General features: G+C 35.2%; 4 protein-coding genes across 7 annotated transcripts; 2 read left to right on the forward strand and 2 right to left on the reverse strand.

Annotated features, from left to right (window-relative positions):
• The first annotated feature begins 267 nt into the window (after positions 1–267).
• Positions 268–4,246, forward strand: LOC116024517 (short-chain dehydrogenase/reductase family 42E member 1). The gene is made up of 5 exons (XM_031265422.1): positions 268–577; positions 1,484–1,826; positions 2,533–2,804; positions 2,996–3,192; positions 3,612–4,246. Exons 1-5 carry the CDS (start codon positions 388–390, stop codon positions 4,044–4,046), a joined length of 1,437 nt encoding a protein of 478 aa, XP_031121282.1. The 5' UTR covers positions 268–387; the 3' UTR covers positions 4,047–4,246.
• Positions 4,247–4,537: 291 nt separating this feature from the next.
• LOC116025851 (psbP domain-containing protein 3, chloroplastic) lies at positions 4,538–7,263 on the forward strand. 4 transcript variants are annotated; one of them, XR_004099729.1, is made up of 12 exons: positions 4,538–4,707; positions 4,785–4,842; positions 4,955–5,055; positions 5,157–5,225; positions 5,492–5,572; positions 5,670–5,752; positions 5,885–5,960; positions 6,301–6,419; positions 6,561–6,605; positions 6,723–6,758; positions 6,914–6,973; positions 7,075–7,263. XR_004099729.1 is itself a non-coding variant. In XM_031267220.1 (11 exons), exons 1-10 carry the CDS (start codon positions 4,590–4,592, stop codon positions 6,747–6,749), a joined length of 777 nt encoding a protein of 258 aa, XP_031123080.1. In that variant the 5' UTR covers positions 4,538–4,589; the 3' UTR covers positions 6,750–6,758; positions 7,075–7,263. The 4 variants fall into 4 exon arrangements, 1 of the variants encoding a protein (XP_031123080.1); XR_004099728.1 differs by lacking the exon at positions 6,914–6,973 and having other exon boundaries at positions 6,723–6,865; XR_004099730.1 differs by lacking the exon at positions 6,914–6,973 and having other exon boundaries at positions 6,723–6,855.
• A 6-nt stretch (positions 7,264–7,269) lies between these two features.
• LOC116025850 (SWI/SNF complex subunit SWI3B) lies at positions 7,270–10,062 on the reverse strand. Its single transcript, XM_031267219.1, has 6 exons — positions 9,790–10,062; positions 9,298–9,722; positions 8,769–9,122; positions 8,205–8,343; positions 7,720–7,817; positions 7,270–7,594 (listed from the first exon to the last, which is right to left on the reverse strand). Exons 1-6 carry the CDS (start codon positions 9,980–9,982, stop codon positions 7,427–7,429), a joined length of 1,377 nt encoding a protein of 458 aa, XP_031123079.1. The 5' UTR covers positions 9,983–10,062; the 3' UTR covers positions 7,270–7,426.
• A 1,876-nt stretch (positions 10,063–11,938) lies between these two features.
• On the reverse strand, positions 11,939–14,379 carry LOC116024527 (cinnamoyl-CoA reductase 1-like). Its single transcript, XM_031265435.1, has 6 exons — positions 14,200–14,379; positions 13,943–14,112; positions 13,582–13,767; positions 13,329–13,491; positions 12,456–12,645; positions 11,939–12,335 (listed from the first exon to the last, which is right to left on the reverse strand). The coding sequence occupies exons 1-6, from the start codon at positions 14,312–14,314 to the stop codon at positions 12,200–12,202; spliced, it is 960 nt and encodes a 319-aa protein (XP_031121295.1). The 5' UTR covers positions 14,315–14,379; the 3' UTR covers positions 11,939–12,199.
• Positions 14,380–21,496: the final 7,117 nt, after the last annotated feature.

Genomic DNA, 21,496 nt, shown 5'->3' on the forward strand with positions numbered 1-21,496 from the left:
TTCCTAGTAAACAGTAAACACCCCCAAAAATGCTTTATTATTTAAATAAATAAATAAGCGCAGTAGTTTTTTCCAAATTTTATTATGTATGTGCTATGCAATTATGCACCGGAGATGTCGCAATTTATTTGTCTGAATAGATCATAACCAATAATAATAGTTTAAAAATTACTCTGTATTTAATAGTTTAAAAAAAAAATAGTTAAGAATTAATTATTAAAAAAAGAAGAAGAAAAGAAAGTAGAGTGAATAGTCAGTCAAGCAAGTGAAGAGTTGGTCTTCCATCGAATTGAAAAGCTTGCCTTTGCAAGAAAGACCAGACCGTCTTCTGTAAAGCGATTTGCAGAAACACAGCGACTCAGCGAGAGATAGATAGATAGAGGGAGAATGCATATTAGCGAGAACGAGGGCATAGAGGACAAAACCTTCGTGGTGACGGGTGGGCTGGGCTTCGTCGGCGCCGCCCTCTGCTTGGAGCTGGTTAGAAGAGGTGCTCGTCTTGTCAAGGCCTTTGATCTTCGAACCCAATCCCCCTGGTCAGATCGGCTTCGCCAAAAAGGGGTTCATTGCATCCAAGGTGATGAATGATGCTTCATGCTTCTCCTCCTCACATTTCACCCCTCCCCACTCCCCTCTTGTTGCTATTCTCTGTGTGTGTCCCAATAATTTAGTGAAAGCATGTAAACTGCAGTATACATAGTCAAAACTGAATCAGATTTTCTTTTCTTGAGATGGGGGGCCATTTCTTTCTTCTGCTACTCTGGTCAACAATTCCAGTTTTTCCTGCAAAAACTGCTTTTACTTTGTAACAGGTTTTGGAGTTGACTTAGTAAGAGCTATTTAGCTTATATAATTTTATTGATAGGACTAAGAATACGGGTAGAAAATGATCCAGCTGAAGCCCATTGATTGTATGGATTGAGCTGGTTTCTGGATAAACTAATCATTGAATGTGATGTGGGGAAAATACAATTTTTTACCTTTTATATTATATTTATAACAACTGGATTGAATTTTTTGACCACTGAAATATAAGATACAGTGTGTTTGCATTTTAATTAAGGAGAATAAAATGAAACCAATAAACGCACATACTATTTTAAGGAAACTAGTGTTTATATCCTCTATCTCCATTTCCTCAAAGTTATCAGAGATTCAGTGTTTCAACAATTCCTCTATACATAGCATAGGCTTCATCTTGTCTCAAAAGATTATGTTTTTAGGAAGAATGCTTTGCCCTGAATCTTAGTTTTTATTTACAAACTTATGCTGGTTTCAGCACCTTAAATGAATAATTGAATATACAAAAATTTGTATGAGGACTAGCTGGTTAAGATTTTTAGTTACTTAGGGTGTGTTTAGGAGATGCTGCTGGGAGTAGTCCTACCACTTCAATCTCACCTTTCTCCCAAATGGAATCTTAGTAGTTAAGTACTTTATGGGTGATGTATCTCATTTCTCCAAGTTTCATTTACATTTTTAGGAGATGTTACAAGCAAACAAAGTGTTGAGAGGGCATTATGTGGGGCTGATTGTGTTTTCCATCTTGCTTCATATGGTATGTCTGGAAAAGAAATGCTCCAGTATGGTCGTGTAGATGAGGTTAATATCAATGGAACTTGTCAAATTCTCGATGCTTGTGTTCAACATCATATCAACAGGCTTGTCTATGTGAGTACATATAATGTCACTTTTGGTGGAAAGGAGATTGTTAATGGCAACGAAAGACTACCTTATTTTCCCTTGGATGATCATGTTGATCCATATGGCCGCAGTAAAGCAATTGCTGAACAATTAGTTCTGAAGAACAATGGCCGTTGCTTCGAGTAAGTAATTTGACACTCGAGCACCAACACTGAGTTATTTGTTTTTTCAATAAATGTCATATGCTCCATCGTTGGATGTAGAAATTTGGCAAAATAATATTCATGTCTACTTATTTTGCTAAATCGTTCTCTATTTTCTTCTCTGACATCCAAGATTTTGCACCTCAAAAATTGACTGCACTAAACTCTCAGTATGCCTATAGATGAACGCCTCTATAAAATGATTTGATGCAAACACAGACTATTTTTCTTGTGTATATATAGCTAAATGCAGAAGCTTAATATCCTGTAGAGGAAACATTTTCACCTCTGTAAACTAAAGACTGTCTTGGTCCATATTTCCAAATTAAGTAACTAGATTAGAGACAAAAACTAAACCCTTCATGAGCTATGTGACTTAATGAAATATGGCAATCTTTAAATTTACATATTATAAGTACAATGTGAAGTTTCATATTTTTCTGCTCTCTAGCAATATGTTTCTTTTGTAGATGATTCTTTGATCTATACTCTCACTCATTTTTTGGTAATATTTTCTGCTTCTATCATCAAGAAAGTTTAGTTTTTTGGCCTATAATATTTTTTGCCTAGAACTTAACACTCCCCTGTGAACTGTTCCTTACGTTAAAAAAAAAAAAAAGTAAAATAATTTTTCAATCTTGGCAATGCTTTGCCCAGAATTAATTTTTATTCTTCATTATTACAGTAAAGAGACTAGGAAATCCATGTATACCTGTGCCATTCGTCCCGCTGCTATCTATGGACCTGGTGAAGAAAGGCACTTCCCAAGGATCATCAAGTTTGCAAAATTAGGCCTGATCCCTTTTAAGATAGGTTCAACAAATGTGAAAACCGATTGGGTTTATGTGGATAATCTTGTATTGGCCCTTCTATTGGCTAGTATTGGACTTTTGGATGACATCCCTGGCCAAGAAGGGCCACCAGTTGCTGCCGGTCAAGCTTACTTCATATCCGATGGTAACTGGTCCTTGGCTTATATATTCTTTGTATACACTCTTAAAATCAGGTTGATAGTTTCCATTGTTTGTTGCTTTTACTCGAGAGACTTGTTCGAAACATCCAATCTACAAAATGCTCGTCTAACACACTAAATTTGAGCAATTCTTACTTGCATTATCTTACTCTTTTTCTTTATTTCTTATTTGCAGGGTCTCCCATCAACAGTTTTGAGTTTCTTTGCCCTTTACTCAAAAGCCTGGATTATGAACTACCAACTATATCACTAGCTGTCCCTCAAGCTCTTCTACTGGGAAACTTCTTTTGGGCTTTATACTCTATCATGAATCCTTGGCTAAGTTGCAGGTGGCTTCCTCAACCCTTCATACTTCCTGCTGAGGTTTACAAGGTTTGTGTTTGAGCCCCCTCCCTCTTTTTTTAATCTTTTTGCTGTGTATCTACTGTGTGTCTGGCCTGCTTAAATCTATCTGAGAATCCAAGTGATTTCTCTGAATTCTGAACCAAGATCATGCACTCCCACTGTTAGTTCAACAATACTGTACTGCTTAGTCTGCTTTATCCTTCCCTTTGAAAGTAATAATGTGGTTGTATAAGATCATTTGTATGAAAATTAATCTAATCTATATTTGTACTCATTATAGTGTGATCCACATTTGACAACTGTACTTGTGCTCAACACAAATTTCTAACTTAAAAATGATCTTACAATTGATAATGTGAATGTTTGGACGGCGGCATAGAATTCTATAATTAGTATGGAGTATGTTGCGACTCGGTGAGTTTAATGAGTTTTTCTGGTTGTGCCAGGTTGGTGTGACTCATTACTTCTCGTATTTAAAAGCTAAAGAGGAGCTTGGCTACGTCCCAATGGTGAGCCCTAAAGAGGGAATGGCTTCAACTATCTCATATTGGCAAGAGCAGAAACGAAGAGGCCTAGATGGGCCTAAGATACTTACATGGGTGCTTGTTGTGGTTGGAATGCTTGCTCTGTTTGGTGCTGCTTTCCTGCCAGACTTTGGACCCATTCCCCTTGTTAGAGCGCTTGGGCTTCTCTTCTTTCGCTCGATGTGGGGATTGAGGTTGTTGTTTGTTGCATCGGTTGCAGCACACCTTGGCGAGGCTATATATGCATGGCTTCTTGCAAAGAAAGTGGATGCTGCAAATGCCCGCGGCTGGTTCTGGCAGACCCTTGTTTTGGGGATATTTTCTTTACGTTTCTTGTTGAAGAGAGCCAAAGAGTGAGTGTTCCTTTAGGCTTTGGGCTTTAGCTTCATTCAATGAAGCATGTGAAATGTTCTTTAGCTGTAACACTTAAAAAGTCAGGGATTTTATCAGTCTCTTCTGCGTGAGAGTTACAAAATTATTCATTGTAACACTTACAAGGGAAATTCTAACATTTGTCAGAATTACAAAATTAAGGATTTTTTTTTCTTTTTTAATAATCAAGCTGAGCTCCAAGCCTACTAATTATTGATTCAATATTTAGAGTTAGAAGGCAGCTAAGGAATGTAATATCATTAAATTTGCAATAAAATATAATAAGAAAAATTTAGAAGCCTTTTATTCTAAAAGGAAAAAAAAAAAAAAAAAAGACACTATGATAGAAACACTCTCTCTCTCTCTCATGAAATATAATACAGAATATAAGAAATATTGTGTAAAAAATAAAAATGTGGACTTTCCTAAATCTGATCCACTTGTATTTTGTTCCTTGAAAATGAGGTGGAATTGATTCAATAAAATGGAGCAGTGGTTAGCAAATTTTAGCTTAGAGAAAAGAAAAATATGGCGACTTCTCTTTCATCGTCTCTGCTGCATTCACAGTGTGGATCCTTCCTTGCCACTGCTGTAGTCTCTCGCTCTGCCACTGCCACTGCCACCCGTCTCCACCCCAAAACCAAAAGTCTTAACCTTTTCTTTATCTTTCCTATTTCTATTTCTTTTTAATTTCTTGTAACTCTCTGGCATTCACTTTCTCAGGCCTCAACAACACTGTAAATTCCTATATTTCCTGCTGCAACAACCCCGGAAAGCCCAGGTATTTTAATTAAATGTATTTCCATATCTGTTAATTATATTCTTTGTTTTGTTATCTTCTTACTTGATGTATCGTTTCTTTATTATCAATTCATTGTTGTGATAATGGATAGAGAGCAATCTTTGAGCAAAAGGAGAGAGCTTTTGCTTCAAGCTGGCATTGTTGCATTCTCCCTTTCCGCATTTCCTTCAGTTGCATTTGCTGCAGATAATGGTACTGTTACTCACTCTATACCTATTTTTCTCAAAACCAAACACTATTTTATATTATATTATATTGATGACCTACTACTCTACGAGTGGTATTTTCTCCAGTTGCAGTGAAGGAGTCTCCTCGTGTTTATTCTGATGATGTCAACAAGTTTAAGATATTGATTCCAGCCGGTATGCTTTCTTTTCACCTCCTTTCTTTATAATTAATGTTTGGGGATTGTTAAAACTTAAAATAGTGGAACACTGAGAAGATTCAATGTGCCAGGTAGAAATTAAAGGAGTATCTAAATTAGGGAAACAATTGAAGGAAGTTAAGATAATTGAGTTTCTTTGACTTTAAGCATCAATTTCATTCAGATATAACTATTCATTGCTTCCTTTTAGCTAGGTTGTGCTTCAAAATCCTATATATATACACTTCATATTGTGTCTTGCAGATTGGGAGGTGGGAACAGGAGAAGGCGATGGAGTGAGGTCACTGATTGCCTTCTATCCTCAAGAAGCTTCAAACTCAAATGGTATTTAAAGATAGATATTAATGATGGACAGACTTGGACTTGGACTTGTTGTTCAATCTCTAATTTTGCGACTTTTCTTACATGTTGGTTGCATCAGTCAGTATAGTGATCACAAGCCTTGGTGCTGACTTTACCAGATTGGAATCTTTTGGAAAAGTTGATGAATTTGCAGAGAATCTGGTGAAATTTATATTCTTTTCTACTTCTTCTGCATTGGCTAATCTCAAGTCCTAAATCCTTCTCCTTCCAATCTACCCTACCAAATGTTATCCATGGTTTTTTTTTAATAATAGCTCAGTGATCATAAAACAGGTGAGTGGATTGGACCGAAGCTGGAAACGGCCTCCTGGAGTAGCAGCAAAACTCATAGATAGCAAATCTGCTAATGGTAATATACATTGCTTTTGTTGATTTCATAGATTCTACTATAATAATTAATCATAGTAGACTCATCTGAAATTATTTCCATTTTTTGAGGATTAAAGTTCAAAGTCACTAATAAGGATTTAAAGATACTATAAAGCTCATAATTCCACCAGACTGTATATATAATTTCCTAAAATGAGAGAGAGATATAGATGCTTGGGGCAAATTCCTGCTGGTTTCTGCCTTGTTGATTTGTTAATAGTATTGTGGTATGAGTGGGGAATTATATTTATATTTATATAAGCAAGCTTTATGATATATCGTTGAGACTTGAGATTAAGAATGTTGTTACCTCTCATCAGGGTTGTACTACATTGATTACACACTCCAAAATCCTGGACAAAGTCTCAGGCATCTATTCACAGTGCTCGGAATAGCAAACAACGGTTTTTACAACCGGCTGTATACTATTACTGGACAGGTGAGTTTAAAGCTGCAAATGAATAACTAAGAGACCAGACCAACCATCCATTACAACATACATACATTGTTCAGTTGTTCTCTTCTTTCATGTTCTACTAGAGGAGTTGTTACACAACTTTCTGTAATCTGTATCTTGCAGTTTGTAGATGAGGAGGCAGAGAAATATGGTGCCGAAGTTGAGAAGGTAAACCTTTACAAACTTAAATTTGTTTGTTTCTTGGATCTCCGAATCTTTATGATATTATACAGTAGTCAAATCAAAGGTTTTTTGATGTTATCTTTCTTGGATTCTGCTCTCCAGGCTGTTGCGTCTTTCAGGCTCATGTAATTGGCAACGGTGTGTCTTCTGGTTTGTCATTTTGGTGCATGCGTGCTTGTCAATAATGGGTCAAAGCTAGCTAGTGCAGACACACTTACTTGTTCTAGAATGAATGGTATGGTATGGTATGTATGGGAGGGAATTTATTAACTATTGTTTGTTGTGTTGTGCAGTATAATGAATGAATAGATAAGTCGCTTGCTGTTATCAGCAAGTAGATACTAACAAAATTAGTAAGTTAACGAAACCAAAACGGAAGCATTTTCCTTATTACATGAGATGAGGCACTGTCCGATACCCACCCTCCCTTGTTTCCTTCATGTCTATTTTGCAGGTTGGATGTTTAAATGGCAAACGTCTGCTGGCTGGCTATATGAACAGAAGCAACAACGATTAATTTGCGTGCAGAGTAGAGTATTATTTTGTATTTAGGCTCATTTTCTTTCCAATTCTTTCTGAAGAACAAATGCCTTGAATTTGTAGAATCACACTTTGGACTTAACAGCGCAGCACAATTTGCGAATTTCTATTGGTTTCAGTTTCAGTAAGGGAAAATTTGCTCACATTCACATAATAAATCTCATATAAACACTAGTTCAATGCTAATGCTAATTATAGGCACTACTTGTGCTTGGCAATTGGCAAGGCAAGCACCTAATGCTAAAAAATAAAAAACACATGATTCATTATTCCGTCTTGATATTGCTTGCCAAATTTCCTCCGCCTTTACTCAGTATCAGGTTAAGCTGATCTGCAAACAGCAGATTCTGCAGTTGCTGCAGTTGTTGCCACTCCTTTTCTGTTTGTGATTCAATCTCCTCAAACTCGCTAATCTTTTCTTCAATCTCTTTTATCTGCACCATTATTTTACGTACGTACAGGGCAGGGTCAATTGTAAATAATGTTATGTGAAACAATAGATACATTATATTGATTTCCTCTCTTAAAGAGTCAGTACAGTGTAAGAAGAATATTGTACCTGAACAGAAACTTTAGAGATTGCATTCTCTACCTTCTCTTCTTCACTATCAAGTTGAGATTGTGCTTCAGCAAAAGCCCCTTCAACTGCATGAGATTCTGCATTCACGGTTAGAAACGGCAATTACAATCTAAAAGAGGAGAAAGATCCCTCAGCCTAAAATTGTTGAATAGTCACCATTGGTAAAAGTATTTCTAACAAAATATATGCAATTCAATTTCCAGTTTTTCTCCTATTAAAAGTTTCAACACCAATTCCTAGCTTGGTTTAGCAGCCAGCCCTTGGACTTGGATAGTTATTAGCCACAACAAAAGGCCAGGGAATATCTACTAAACTTTAATAATTCCATAAGACTTCTGATTATCAAAATGTGACATTCCACTCAAACATCCTATTGTTGCAGTTTTTCTAGGGGATCACGAGTGCAAAAATGATTAATTAATATTATTAAAAAAAAATAAAATAAAATTAAAAAAACGCCTTACCCTGTTTGTCTGCACTAGCAGAAATAGATTTGAGATGCCCTTCAAATTTTCCAATACTGAATTCAGATAAAGATTTTAGAGCAGCACGAGCTGCTACTTCTGCAACCTCGTTTCCTGCTAAAGCAGAAATGAAAGCAGCCTGTGGAAATTTTCAGAGCAAACAATTAGGCATTATCATGCCTGAGTATATATTAACCCATGCTAAATATTGGCAGCTTAAAAGAAATATAAGCCTTAGTTCAGTTCTTTTCAGTTGATAGAACAAGTCTATACCAATCTTATCTAGGCATGGCATTCAACATTAATCAGACACAGTAGTTCCATCATTAGCCGTGCAAATAATACACTCCTTTTCACACAGTAAGAATTATAGCCGTGGTCTTCTTGTGCAGTAATATTGAATAGAAGCACAATCTTATGCATGCATGCTGATATAACTTTAATTCCAAACTTCCCAGGTTGGCATTTCATCAAAAATCAAAAGCATTGAACATTAAACTCATATTTCATATGATATATAGCAGCAGACGACGGCTAGTTAATTGGCAATATGAACAACCTTACCTGTGCCATGATAGGGTTGCTTGCGTCAGCAAGAGGTGTTAGTCGCATCCTTTTGGCAGGAAGTTGTTCACTATCCACTTCAGTAGACTCTGGAGGTCCAGCAAGCTGCTCGCCAAAAGGAAGCTTTATAAAGCGAGACACACACTCTTTCTCACTTCTACCACCAACATGCTCTGCTATCTTCTTCCAGTCATCACCAAAATGCATGACAGCTTCTAGGAGGAGCAAGGTCTCTTTCTCAGTCCAATCTGTCTTCACCTCTTCATTGAGCTCAACTCTTCTAAAATCTGAAGAATTTAGACCCACCCGATAATTACCCCGTACATAGCATCTTGCACAAAGAATCATATCATACTGCATCATAAAACAGAATTACATTGTATGAAACAAGGTACAATGCAATAAGGAGTTTAAACAGAATTGAAACCCCAAATTAAACATAAGAATAAGAATCTTAAAATGTAAAGAAGGGTTGAGAAAAATGTAAAAAGTTGAAAGTAGAGATGCAGGTGGAATATTAATTAATTACCTTATCACAAGCAAAACAGGCAATGCTGCAAACGGACTTGCAGCCACTGCACAATCTCTTCCTGGGCACTGGAATATCCACGGAAGCTGCATTAGTGTCGCTACTCTGCGAAGAGGCCTTAGTATCTTTGTCTTCCCATTTGAGCTGAGTCTTGGAGGCTGAGGCTGAGGCTGAGGCAGAGTAGTTAATCAAACCCCAGGTCTCTAGAAAATCGAAAACCCTTCGAATCGAACCTACGTCTCCAACTATGGTCTTCCGAACCTCAGTAAAGTTTATTTTTCTGGTGGGGTTTTCTCTAAACGTACGAATTATGGTATTCCTATAATATTTGTAAACCCTAGGGTTTTTCGAAGGGAATTTTCCATCGAAGAATTCAGGAAGGAACCGGACCTCTCCCTCGTGAATGTGATTCCATGAAAACCACCCTGCAAAAAGGGAAGTGGTTTCAGAGAGAAAAATATAAATAAATAAAAATTAGATAAGGGAACATACTGGAATAGCTGGGTACGTTGATGACGTCAGTTTCCGGGAGGCGAGAAGTGATGGTGGCGGGGGTAGACGCGGAGGTGAGGGAGCGGCTGGGTACGGGGGTGGTTTGATTTGGGGTTGGGGAGGATTCTAGCTGGGTGGATGCCGGCGGTTGAGATGTGGTGTCGGAGGAGGGTTTGGTGTCGCCGGTGGCCATTCTTGCCGGAGACAATGTTATGCTGAGGCGAGGTGGCAGGCAGCGGCTTTAAGATTCGGCGAGTAGACTTCAAATTTGGTCCGAAAACTTTTTTTTTTTTTTTTTTTTTTTTGAGAAAAGAGGATGGTCCAGAAACTTTTTTTTTTTTTTTTTTAAGATAAACGTAGCTATTCCATTAATTCATAACATAAAACGTTTACATCAACGATCAATGAAATGGTAAACCATTCCTTACAGTCAGACATAGAAACAACTTTTCTAACTATGCTATAGAAAACTTGAATCGCAGACTGTTTCATAACTAGGAAGCTATGTTCCTTCAAGGAGCTTAAAGCTTCATCAAAGATCTGGGTCTTCGTCATCATACTTTTTTGCTCGCCCAGGATAAGATCAACACTTGCCGAAACCAAACTAAACGATTTATGCTAATGATAATGAAAAACTCGTGAAAGTAACGAGAGGAAAAAAGCCCGTGAAAGTAACAAGAAGAAAACACAATAATAGAGAAAATAAAAAGTGGTAAAGCCAAAGTAGAGTTGGGAGTTCAAGACCACCAACACAAACCTCAATACCTACCTACTATTATTTTATTTAAAGGGAAAGAAAACGGAAGAAGAAGATATGTGGCGGTGGTCGGAGGCGGACGGAGCTACGACGGTGGTCGGGGCGGAAGAAGAGCCGGAGAAAACGTAGAAGGTGACCAAAACCGCCGGCTCAAAGCTCCATTAGAGCTCCGGCCGGAGGCCGGCGGTGGAAGCCGAAGTTGAGCAGCAGAGAAAGGCTTTTGGTTTTAGAGAGAAAAGGGAGGCAACGTCAAACTTTTTTAATTGCTCTTTTGTTGCATTTTAAAAAACTATCTTAGTATGTTTAGTTTATTTCCTATTGAAAGAACAATAATGTAATATCTATTATCTCTCATTTGAAAAGTCACAATTATATTACTCATCACAAGACTTTTAGCACAGATTCTTAATTTAAAAGAGTTAATAATATTACTTGGAAAGTTAGATTCTTAATTTACTTGGAAATAACATTTTATTGGAGAATTGAAACACTCCTATGACTTGTTGCCCACTTTTATTTTTCTTTGCAACTCAGCTTTCATTCTCACTGAAGATATTACTAATAATAATCTAATATTATTCAGATAATATAATGAATGTTACAAAAATTCATTTTAATTTATGATGATGATTGGTGATACATATCCAAACTCTATTTAGTTTTTAATAAATAAATAAAATTTCGAACATCTAACACTATAAAAATATTTAACTTATCTATTTCTAAAATACGAAATAGGCTAACAATGAAATAAGATGTTATAAATTTACATTATTATATTTATGAGGCTGAGTTAAGTGTTAGGCTATCCCAATGACCAAACAAAACTACATAGTGTTAGGTTATCCTTCATTCAATTTTTTTTAAGTATCTGTTTTATGTCAAGCACATAGTCGATTAATATGTTCCTAACTACATAAGATTTGTTTGGACTGCTGAATATGTTGTAGGCAAACAAACATTTAACACTATCATTATTTATTATTATTACTAGTATTTTATACGCGCGATGCGCGAAAACTTATGCCCAATATTAAAATATTAATAAATACAAATAATTAAAATGTATAATTCAAATTATATATACACAAATAATATATATATTTTATACACACATATATGATTTACCGTTCATAGAAATTTAATTAAAATATAATCAACCATTAAATTAATTATATAATAATTTTAATAAAATGACAATTAAAGAATAAGAAAAAGATATGATAGATATAGGTGTATGGTAATAATGATGGAGTTAAAAGTAACAGTGTTATAACGGTGTAAGGGTAATTTTGTATAACAAGAATGTAGTAAGGACAATTTTGACTAATAACATTGAAATGTACAACATTTAAAGTAAAATGTACACATTTATTAGCATCCAAAAAGATGGACATAAATCAAGGATATAACCTTATTGGGACTTATTATGTTTTTAGATTATTATAATACCAATCACCCTTTTTTCAGAGACATGAAATGATGTACTGAAACAACAAAGCAAAGCAAAATATTATTTCTTCTTTTCCTGCTCAGCACTCAAATCCGCTGGGGGCTGGGGGCTCAGTGACCCAATATTTTATTTTAAGAGTCTGATAGTCATTGCAAATCAGATCCCACAACACACTCACAAATTGGTAAAGGAAGAAGATGCTAATCCAAGATCCCAGCTTGTCTGTAACTCTCTATGGAATCTTTTAGAGTTTCTTCCAGTGGCCTATAAGTCCAGCCCAATCTTTGCAGCCTTTCTGAGCTCAATTTCTCATGGTCTCCTTCCGGTGCAGTAAAACTACAAGCAGAGAAGCAGAAAGATAGATAATTGAGAGAGGAGAGTGAGTTTTGTTGGTTACTTCATCAGAAATAGGGTAGTTAAATCTTATTGTAAACAAATGCATGTAATCCACCCCACCTTTTCGGATAATTATAGTTGGGGTACATTTTCTTCAGCATTTCCACCAAATCCTGACTCTTTATTTCATGAGCCGTGCAGATGTATCTACCTTCGGCCTCAGGTCTCTCATAGACTAGCAGCAGCGCTTCAACCACATCACGAACATCTACCAGCAGCCGTCCCTTGTTTTCAAGTGTTTCATATCCTTCTGAATAAAGGTAAAAAAAAAAAAAAAAAGGAGACAGTCCAAACTTAAAAAGCAGCAGCTTCAAGCAAGCAACTAGATGCATTATATTAGTCTTTGCTGGCATGAGTTCAGCACTATACATGCGTATTTAATACGTGTTTATAAGTAATGTAACCCCACGATATGTTTTTTGTTGCCATGAACTTAATTTTCCAAACTTAAAATCTAACTCACCAGTATTTTCAGAGAAACAAGTAGATAAAAAGTTCATATTATATTTATGGAAAAAGTATCAAATAGGTCACTCAACTTCTTACTTTTGTGCAATTGGGTCACTAAACTTAAATAAGTGTGCAATCAAACTATCAAACAAGCAAAATATGTGCAATTGGATATTTTTCCCAATAAAATCTAATCATATTGCTTATATGATATGTACTAAGAGTTGCTCTTTCCACTGTCATATTAGATGGGAGTAAAGATTGAAATGTTCTAAACTCAAATTGCATTAAAAGAAATCAGAAAAATGTCTCAATTGCACATAATTTGCATGTTTGATGACTCTGATTAGTTCAATGGCCCAATTGCACAAAAGGGGAATGCCCTATTTAACACTTTTTCCTATATGTTTTTTTTATATAAGAAATTGATATCAGCACATCTGGCTCACAGTAACAAGCACTCACATCAGTGGGGGCACCTACCTTTCAAAAGCTTAACCAGGACTAAGCTACTAGCATTAACCGTGTGCTGTAAGATTGGGCCCAAAACTAGTGAGGGACAAATGGTGATAACCTGAAGCCCACTTTTTTTGGCATAGTCAAAAGCTTCTTTTTCTGCTACTGTTTTGGAGTAACAATACCAGTTCTGTATAAAGATTGAAACCAATAATCAAATCAATCTATTGGCAAAGCTATGAAATTAAAGTTGAAGGAATTGAAGGGGAGGGGAGGTTACATTTGTTTTGATGCAATATTCCTGGTCCGACCAACAAGTCTCATCCTTTACTTTATCCTTGGGCCAGTTAGGGGTTACTAAAACAGCAGCTACTGAGGATACAATCACTATGCGCTTGATATTTGATTCAGAACAAGCCTTGAGTACATTAAGCGTACCATTCAGAGCAGGCTCAACCAGGTCCTTCTGCAATCATGTCTAGCCTTAGCCTTTCTTTCAGTAATCAATCTAATCTAGAGTAGACTACAAGAAGCAAAAATCAAATACCAGTATTTGAATTGATAGCAGCAGAAATCAAAGAAAAAGAGCGAACATAAACAGTGATTGTTTAAAAATCAAGAGAAGAAATGAAGAATATTGCCTGGGGATTGGGTACAGAAGATGAAGGAACCGGACAGGCAACATGAAATACTCCGGTGCATCCTGTGATAGCCGCAGTGAGCGAGTCGTAGTCTAGCAAATCGGCCTTGAACAGCTTCAAATTGTGGGGTGCTTTGTCAAGATTATGCAAATGAGCATACTTTGCATCTCCTGCAAAGTAGAAATTAGGAATACCCTAATGTTAATTTTTAGAAAGAAAAATCAAAATTTGGTTGGGCGGTTTGTTGTACGGTGTACCAGGGTTTCGTACGGTGCCATGAACAGTGTGGCCCTTAGAAAGGAGAAGCTTGACGAGCCAGGATGCCACGTATCCTCCTGCCCCAGTCACGCACAGTTTCTGCTTCTCAGCCATCAAACTCGCGAGGAAGAAATGTGGAAAGCGTGGGAGGATAGCGTTGAAACAATGGCCTGGCCTTCTTTTATCCTTGCTTGCCCACACAATGAGCTATAAACCATGCTGATTTCATTACCCATGCTTGTTAGGGGAGTTGACTAGTGTATAAACTTTTGTAATTGTCTGCATCTTCATCTTACATTGTCTAAAAAATTATTGTAATGACGTGTAACACTTCTTTTGTATTAGCTTTGTAACTAAGAATCAATATAATATTTAGTCTCAGAGACCCACATCACTTGTTTTTCAATTACAGTACCCATTTTGATATTCATTATTCTTTGTTCTTAATTATCGAGTTTATTAATTCGAACTCCGATTTAATTAAATCCATTAGTTATATTATATATACTTCCAATTCATACTCTTTCATTTATATATTGTTTAGTACTACTGACTCTATTACACTGTAGTATCTGTTCATTTATACTTTCTCAACCTCTTAAAGCACAAAGAGTCAATACCGACTCTAATGAGGCTTGATCTCATGACCTCCTATTTGGGAGAGTCGTCGCAAATAAATTATTATTTTTTCATGTGAATCTATTAAAAGTGTCAATATCAAGATTTTTGAGTGTAAAATTAAAAGTTGATAATATACATAAGAGTTTACAAAGTATTTTTCATAAATATAATAGTAGAGTTGGCATGAAAATATGAAAAATATAGCACGTAGCAATTGAGTCATCCCATCGTCTTGTGGTGATTCAAATGGCATATTATTATCATGATATTCAAGCCCCAATCGATCATAGAACGATACCCAACAATAATTGTTCATTATTTTTTTCATTTTCTTTCTTCATTGCTTTTTTTTTTTTTTTTGAAAAACAAAAACCACATCCTTTCTTCATTGATATTCACCATTTGTCCCTCAAATTGAGGGTTTTGGGAAACTATTTGATGGATATCACAAAGGGTTTTGGGAAATTATTTGATGGATATCACAAAGGGGTTTGACAATGTTCTATTTTATTTTCTCTTTGGTGATCTTTAATCCTTGTTTGACAAGTATTACATGAATCAAGTTTGGGAAGATTAGAGATGTTTTATTCTTTCTTTGGTGATCTTTAGGCCTTGTTTGACAAGTATTACATGAATCAAGTTTGGGAAGATTAGAGATGTTTTATTCTTTCTTTGGTGATCTTTAGGCCTTGCTTGACAGGTATTACATGAATTGGTGATTTTCAGCTAGGTTCATAATTTGCTCAGGCACTAACTCTCTCAAAAGTTTGGTTTTTTTGGCTCGAACCCATGACCTCTCTCATTTGGGAGAGTCAATTCATGCCGCTTAACCATAAGGTCTTTAGCAACATATTTGTTTGTTAAGAAAGCAAATTTGGTATTCTTTTTTTCTCAACAATTACAATGCCCGTTATAAGTTCTTGAACAATTTGCTCACTGTCTAGAATGACATGTTGCTCTTCATTTCCAGCTCCAAAATGGTCATTGATCATTGTAGGGGTGAAGTTTCTCCAACACAATTTTGGGCTAATGATTTTATTGGATATAGTCTTTTACCAGAGTTTAGTAGCTTCTTTGCTTAATAATTTTTCATTGTAAGGAATAGGCAAATTAGGCAAGATATCTGGTGTTGTAACATATGCTTCAATAATATTTTTTCCATTTTTTTTGGCAAAGAGTTTTTTTTGGAACCCTCACTTTTTTTTTTCCATTTCCTTTTGTTGAGGTCTTAGTTCTGGTTCTGGAGGCGATGTGTGCGTAGGCTTCTACTTCTTCATTGATCTCATCACCGTTCTAACTTTCTTTATTCCCAATATCTTTTTGCTTTCTTTTTACCAACATTCTGTTTTATTGGTGGGGGAATGTAATGCCCATTTTTTTTTAGAAAAAACAATTATACTTATGTTTATTAAATGAAGTCAACAAGTCAAAGCATCTTAAATTTGACATTAGATAAAATTACTAAATTACCTTTCTCACCCTTAAAGGTTAAGGAATTACTTGGTTGGATAAATACCTCATTTGAAAGAAGATAAGGAGATTGGCTAGAGAGATAAGGGAAGAAAAAATCTTAAAGCTTTGATCTCCATCCTCTTCAAGCTTAGGTCTCAAGTTATTGGTGTATTCTATATAAGTTTGACCTCCATATTTCACTCTTTCTGAGTTGTGTTTATCATTGGAGCGCTAAGATTGATGTTCTGAAAATATTAGGGATTTTGACAAGGAGTATTTGGGTGAGCTAAATAGCTAAGATTTTGATGTTTTAGGTAAGTGGTTAACTCTTCTCTCCTTATTTTGCAAAACCCATAACCTATTTTGGAATGTCTACTAGAATACCCATTTTAGGGTTAGTTTAAGCTAAAAATATTTTTGGCCTTTTGATATAGTATGACTCAAGCTATTTATGATTGTTAAAGTGTGATTTCACTATTATTCGATATATGGGTATGATTTGTACTAAGGTGTTTTGCTCTAAAAGAAGATCAAGTAATTTATTTGGCAATTATTAGTTTATGATTTCATATTTGTTTTGCCAAGTTATGAGTTATACGGATTCCATACTACTTTTGGATACATACTTTGTTACATGATTTTTAAGAAAATGAATTTTGCTACAATGGGCTATTTGATTATAAGAATGATTTTGAACGTTTAGTCAAACTCATGAGGCAACCTACATTTTGTTGTTTGTTCTGTTCAGCTTGGAACGTTTCTAATTGCTCATTCCGAATTGTCGAGTCTTTACTTTTGAATTATTTGTTGGGACGTTCCATCCGGCTCATTCTGAATCGTCGAGCCTGACTCATTCCGAATCGTCGAGTCTTTTTAGACCACTATACCGATAATGGCCTGTGCTATAAGGTATAATGGTGGTTGTAGGTTACCAATGTGTCATGGGTTAAAGAATGATTTGAGCTTTTGAAAGTATTGTGTTATGAAGTAATATTAATGCCCATGTAGCTAAAGCTAAAGTTTCTATTTTGAAGGACATGTGCATAGTATGATGGAATTATATTATGATTTCGATATAGTTTGAAGATCGTGATTTGCATATATTAATTACTCTAAAGCTTATTGTATTTTATTAAGGTTACTTGATCCGGGGTTGAGAAAAGTATCACTTATTGGGCATTAGCTCATTAATTTTATTTCCTCATTTTTTCAGAGTAGTTAACGAGTAAAATTGTGAATAGCACGAGCACAAGTGGTGGGTTCTTGAAGGTGACTTTTGAAACTAGGAAACTTAGTCCTAGTATTGGAGCTTATCATGGATTTATGTTTGTGTTATATAATACCTTTGACCCTTTGTATTTTTGGTAACCTATTATGCTTGGTTTTTGGTGCTTGTGATGTATTTTGGACATACTACTATTGATTGTAAATATTTAATAGTGGTGAATTAATGAGTTTTTGGGAAGAACTAATTCTTTATATTCTGACATTTTGGGTTGTGAAATTATGATGTAGTCAAGTGTTGTTATGAAGGTTCTGAGAGGTATGTATAGTTAGGCTTCGTATTGTTACAGGTTTTCATGTAATGGTACAACCGGGTCATGTCCTAGAAGTGGGGCGTGACAGTGAATGTTTGGCTTCCTTTTGGGAGGCATGGCATATATAGGGAAATCCTATAGCCTCTTTACTCTTGGATCAACTCCTTCATATGGATCAAATTTCATATTCTTCTTTCTTATAGTTTGCTCTTATCAATTTCGGCTGGATGTTGGAATAAGTGTTTCAACATTTTGTTGATGAGAGAGTATGCCACAATATGTGCATAATTTAAGTCACTCGATTGGAATGATATTATGACTTTCGTAGACTTTTTGACATCTATTCTCGTTATTTTCATATTATTATTCATAAAAGACATGCAATCCTTTCTCAAAGCTGTTAGGAAAATTTTGGGTAGAATTCCCAGGTTTTCGTTTTCTCTCTCTTTCTCTTATCCTTTCTTATTTGGATTCTTCATCATATTAGTTATATGATCGATTTATGGTAAATATTATCCCCCAAAATTCATCATTGGGATCAACAAGTTCATCTTTCCCTAGGTTTGCACGTAAAGAAATTGGGTTATTTATAGCTCCGAAGGGTACAAGAGAAAGGGACAGGGTACCTAAATTCAATGAGGAATCCGGTCCAGGTTTTGGTGCAGCTTCGGCTTCGTGAATTTCTTCGAAGGGTACTTGCAAAATGAGCATTGGGTCTATGATTATTGTTGAAGGATCACCAATGTTGGGTCTATGATCATTGGGTCTATACTTGCAAATCGATAGACTTCCTCTTTGAGACAAGCTTCCTCTTTGTTGGGTATCATGTGTGAGTTTTTTCCTTTGTTTTCTCATGGTTTTAATGGTTAGAGGTGTGGGTATGCCGGCTTTTGGGGATATTGCAAAAGAGTGGAGGATAACATGGCTGAGTAGGACTGTAGGAGTAATGGTGACCGAAGTGGGAGCTTGTTGAAGAAAACTTGGGCAATATTTATTTGTTCGGCTTTTCGTGGTTGGGCTGACTCTTTTAGGTGGGCTTGATATATCTTTCTTTTTCTAGGAGAGTCCTTTTTATTTGGGCCTATTGTATCAAGTTTTTTTTTTATATCTCTTTATTTCTTTGCTAGATAGTGCAAAGCCCTCGTTCGATTCTTAATTTATGGTCTGTTTAAAAATCTGGAAAATTACTTTTCAAAAGTCATGTTTAGGCATTCAAGAGTGGCCACCACACGCTTAGCAAGCACATCAAAAGGCATGTGTCCGCTATTAACGTCCCCCACTCTCTCTCTCTCTCTCTCTCTATCTGGAAAATTAAAAAAAGAAAATGAAGAAAACATCAGTCTAGTGATTTTGCAACCAACGAATCAGAATGGTGAGTGCCGAATCGTGCATATTTAAGAGTCTGAGTGTGAAAGCTGATGGTGGTCACAAGCGACGGCGGCAACAAGTGGTGATTTGTGAAGGTTGATTTGACCCTCAGGTTTTCGTATTGCCTATTCGATGTTGAGATTTTGTTGATATGCGTTGTGATAAATCGATTTTAGGGTTATTTCAATAAAAACTGCATCGTTTTGACTGAAACAACCTTCTCTCTCTCTCTCTATTCAGGAAATTAAAAAAGGAAATGAAGAAAACATTGATCTGGTGATTTTTTCGAACAACGAATCAGAATGGTGAGTGCCAAATCATGCATATTTAAGAGTATGAGTGTGAAAGGTGATGGTGGTCATAAGTGATGGCGGCAACATGTTGATGGCATCGCCTGATCATCGCGAGTTGGCCAGAGCAAGTGGTGATTTGTGAAGGTCGACTTGACTCTCAGGTTTTTTTCATTCTTTCTGTGCTCGCTTATTCGATATTGAGATTTTGTTGATATGCATTGTGATAAATCGATTTTAGGGTTATTTCAATCAAAACTGCACCGCTTTGAGTGAAACAACCCTAACTCTTTTTTTTTTCTTTTTTTAAATAAGTGATTAGACCGATTGGTTGACTAGTTGACTGTCAAATAAAATGGCAATTATCTTTGAAATCAACATGAGGGATGATTAGTGATTAATCAACACCTATCTCAATTGAGTTTTATACCAGTGTTCCATAATCCGTATTATTCTACACATTATAATTTGGTATGAAATAAACTTAGAGCCAACTATCGGGCATTGACTCTTTGTGCTTCAATAGGTTGAGAAAGTATGTATGAACAGATATTACATTGTAACAGAGTTAATAGTACTAAAAAAAAACCGTTCCGAATGGGTGGTCATAGGTTTGAACCCCGATGATGGGGCTTATATTATTTGGGTTGAAATTGTTTGAGAAAGTATAAAACATATATTACTTTGTAAAGAAAGAATATAATCACGAGTATTTAAAAAAAATAAACTTAGAAAATTAAGGTTCTTGTTTTTCTAATGATAGTTGCATAAAATTAAATGTCACCCATACTGATATTTTTAGAAATAATGAGATGTAAGACAACTAATAAAATGAAAGATTAAACAAAGAGAGCTCATCATTCATAATGTAGGTACCAAAAAAATAAAAATAAAAATTGCACGATGGCCCCTCTTACAAGTCGTAACGTACAACAAAAATTTTTCATGTGAGGTATGTATATGCAAAAGAGTGTTGTTTGTGTTTACAAGGAATTGAAGGTGAGTGCTTGAGATTTGAAACTTTAATTCTTTTAAGAAAGTAATTTTTACGTGAGTCGAAGTTGAAATTTTGTAATTTCATTAATTTGATTAGATTGCTCCACTTTGATTTTAATTCGGTAATCAACAGTAGGTGTGAATTAAAATCCAACCTTTAGATTTTTAACCGTAACAATTCAATATGATTTTTATTTTTACTTTAAGAATCAATTAAATTGGTAATGCGAATAAAACTTATATGTTCCTTTAATTTGACGTTTTCTCAGTTAAAATTACTGTAATAATAAAGGTCCAATAAGGAGATATATTAATAACGTCATATTAGATATTACTAGATTTGATTAAGAAGATTAGATATTACAAAATTTGATGTAAGAAATCTATTTAAAATTATATACAATCTCATGAATGTAAGGTTCTAACATGAATACGAAATGGGTTTAGGGTAATAAATTGTAGTGCTTATCCGTTATTATGCTCATTTGGTCTACAATTATAATTTTTTTTAAAAATAATGTTTCTTCTTCTTATTTTTGGTCTAAATACATAGTTTCTTATCGAATCACCAGTCACCACATACAAAAATTAATTCTGTTTGTATCATATAGAATTTCAATGATGCTCTTATACATTATTCTTTGTTTGAATATAATATATTAATTGATAAAACTACATTTACCAAATTAAGTTTTTACCAAAATATTTCATTATCAATAAAATTCTTTTTATTCATTGGTACCATAAATTAGTCGATCAACCTTAAACAAAAGTCTACTTATTAATTAAATATGAATAATATATGCCAAGACCTTATGGTATAGTGGCACCAAGTTGCACTCCCATTTGAGAGATTGTGAGTTTGAAGGCGATATTGACTTTTTGTACTTTAGTAAGTTGAGAAAGTAGTTATGAACAAAAATTTTAGTCAATATAACTTAATTTTTTATTAATTATTTGTATTATCATTTCTTTGTCATAGATCTTATTGATCGTCAAAATAGGATCACACACACAAATACCGTCTATCT

The sequence above is a fragment of the Ipomoea triloba genome, chromosome 7 (assembly GCF_003576645.1).
Source record: "Ipomoea triloba cultivar NCNSP0323 chromosome 7, ASM357664v1".
NCBI lineage: Eukaryota > Viridiplantae > Streptophyta > Magnoliopsida > Solanales > Convolvulaceae > Ipomoea > Ipomoea triloba.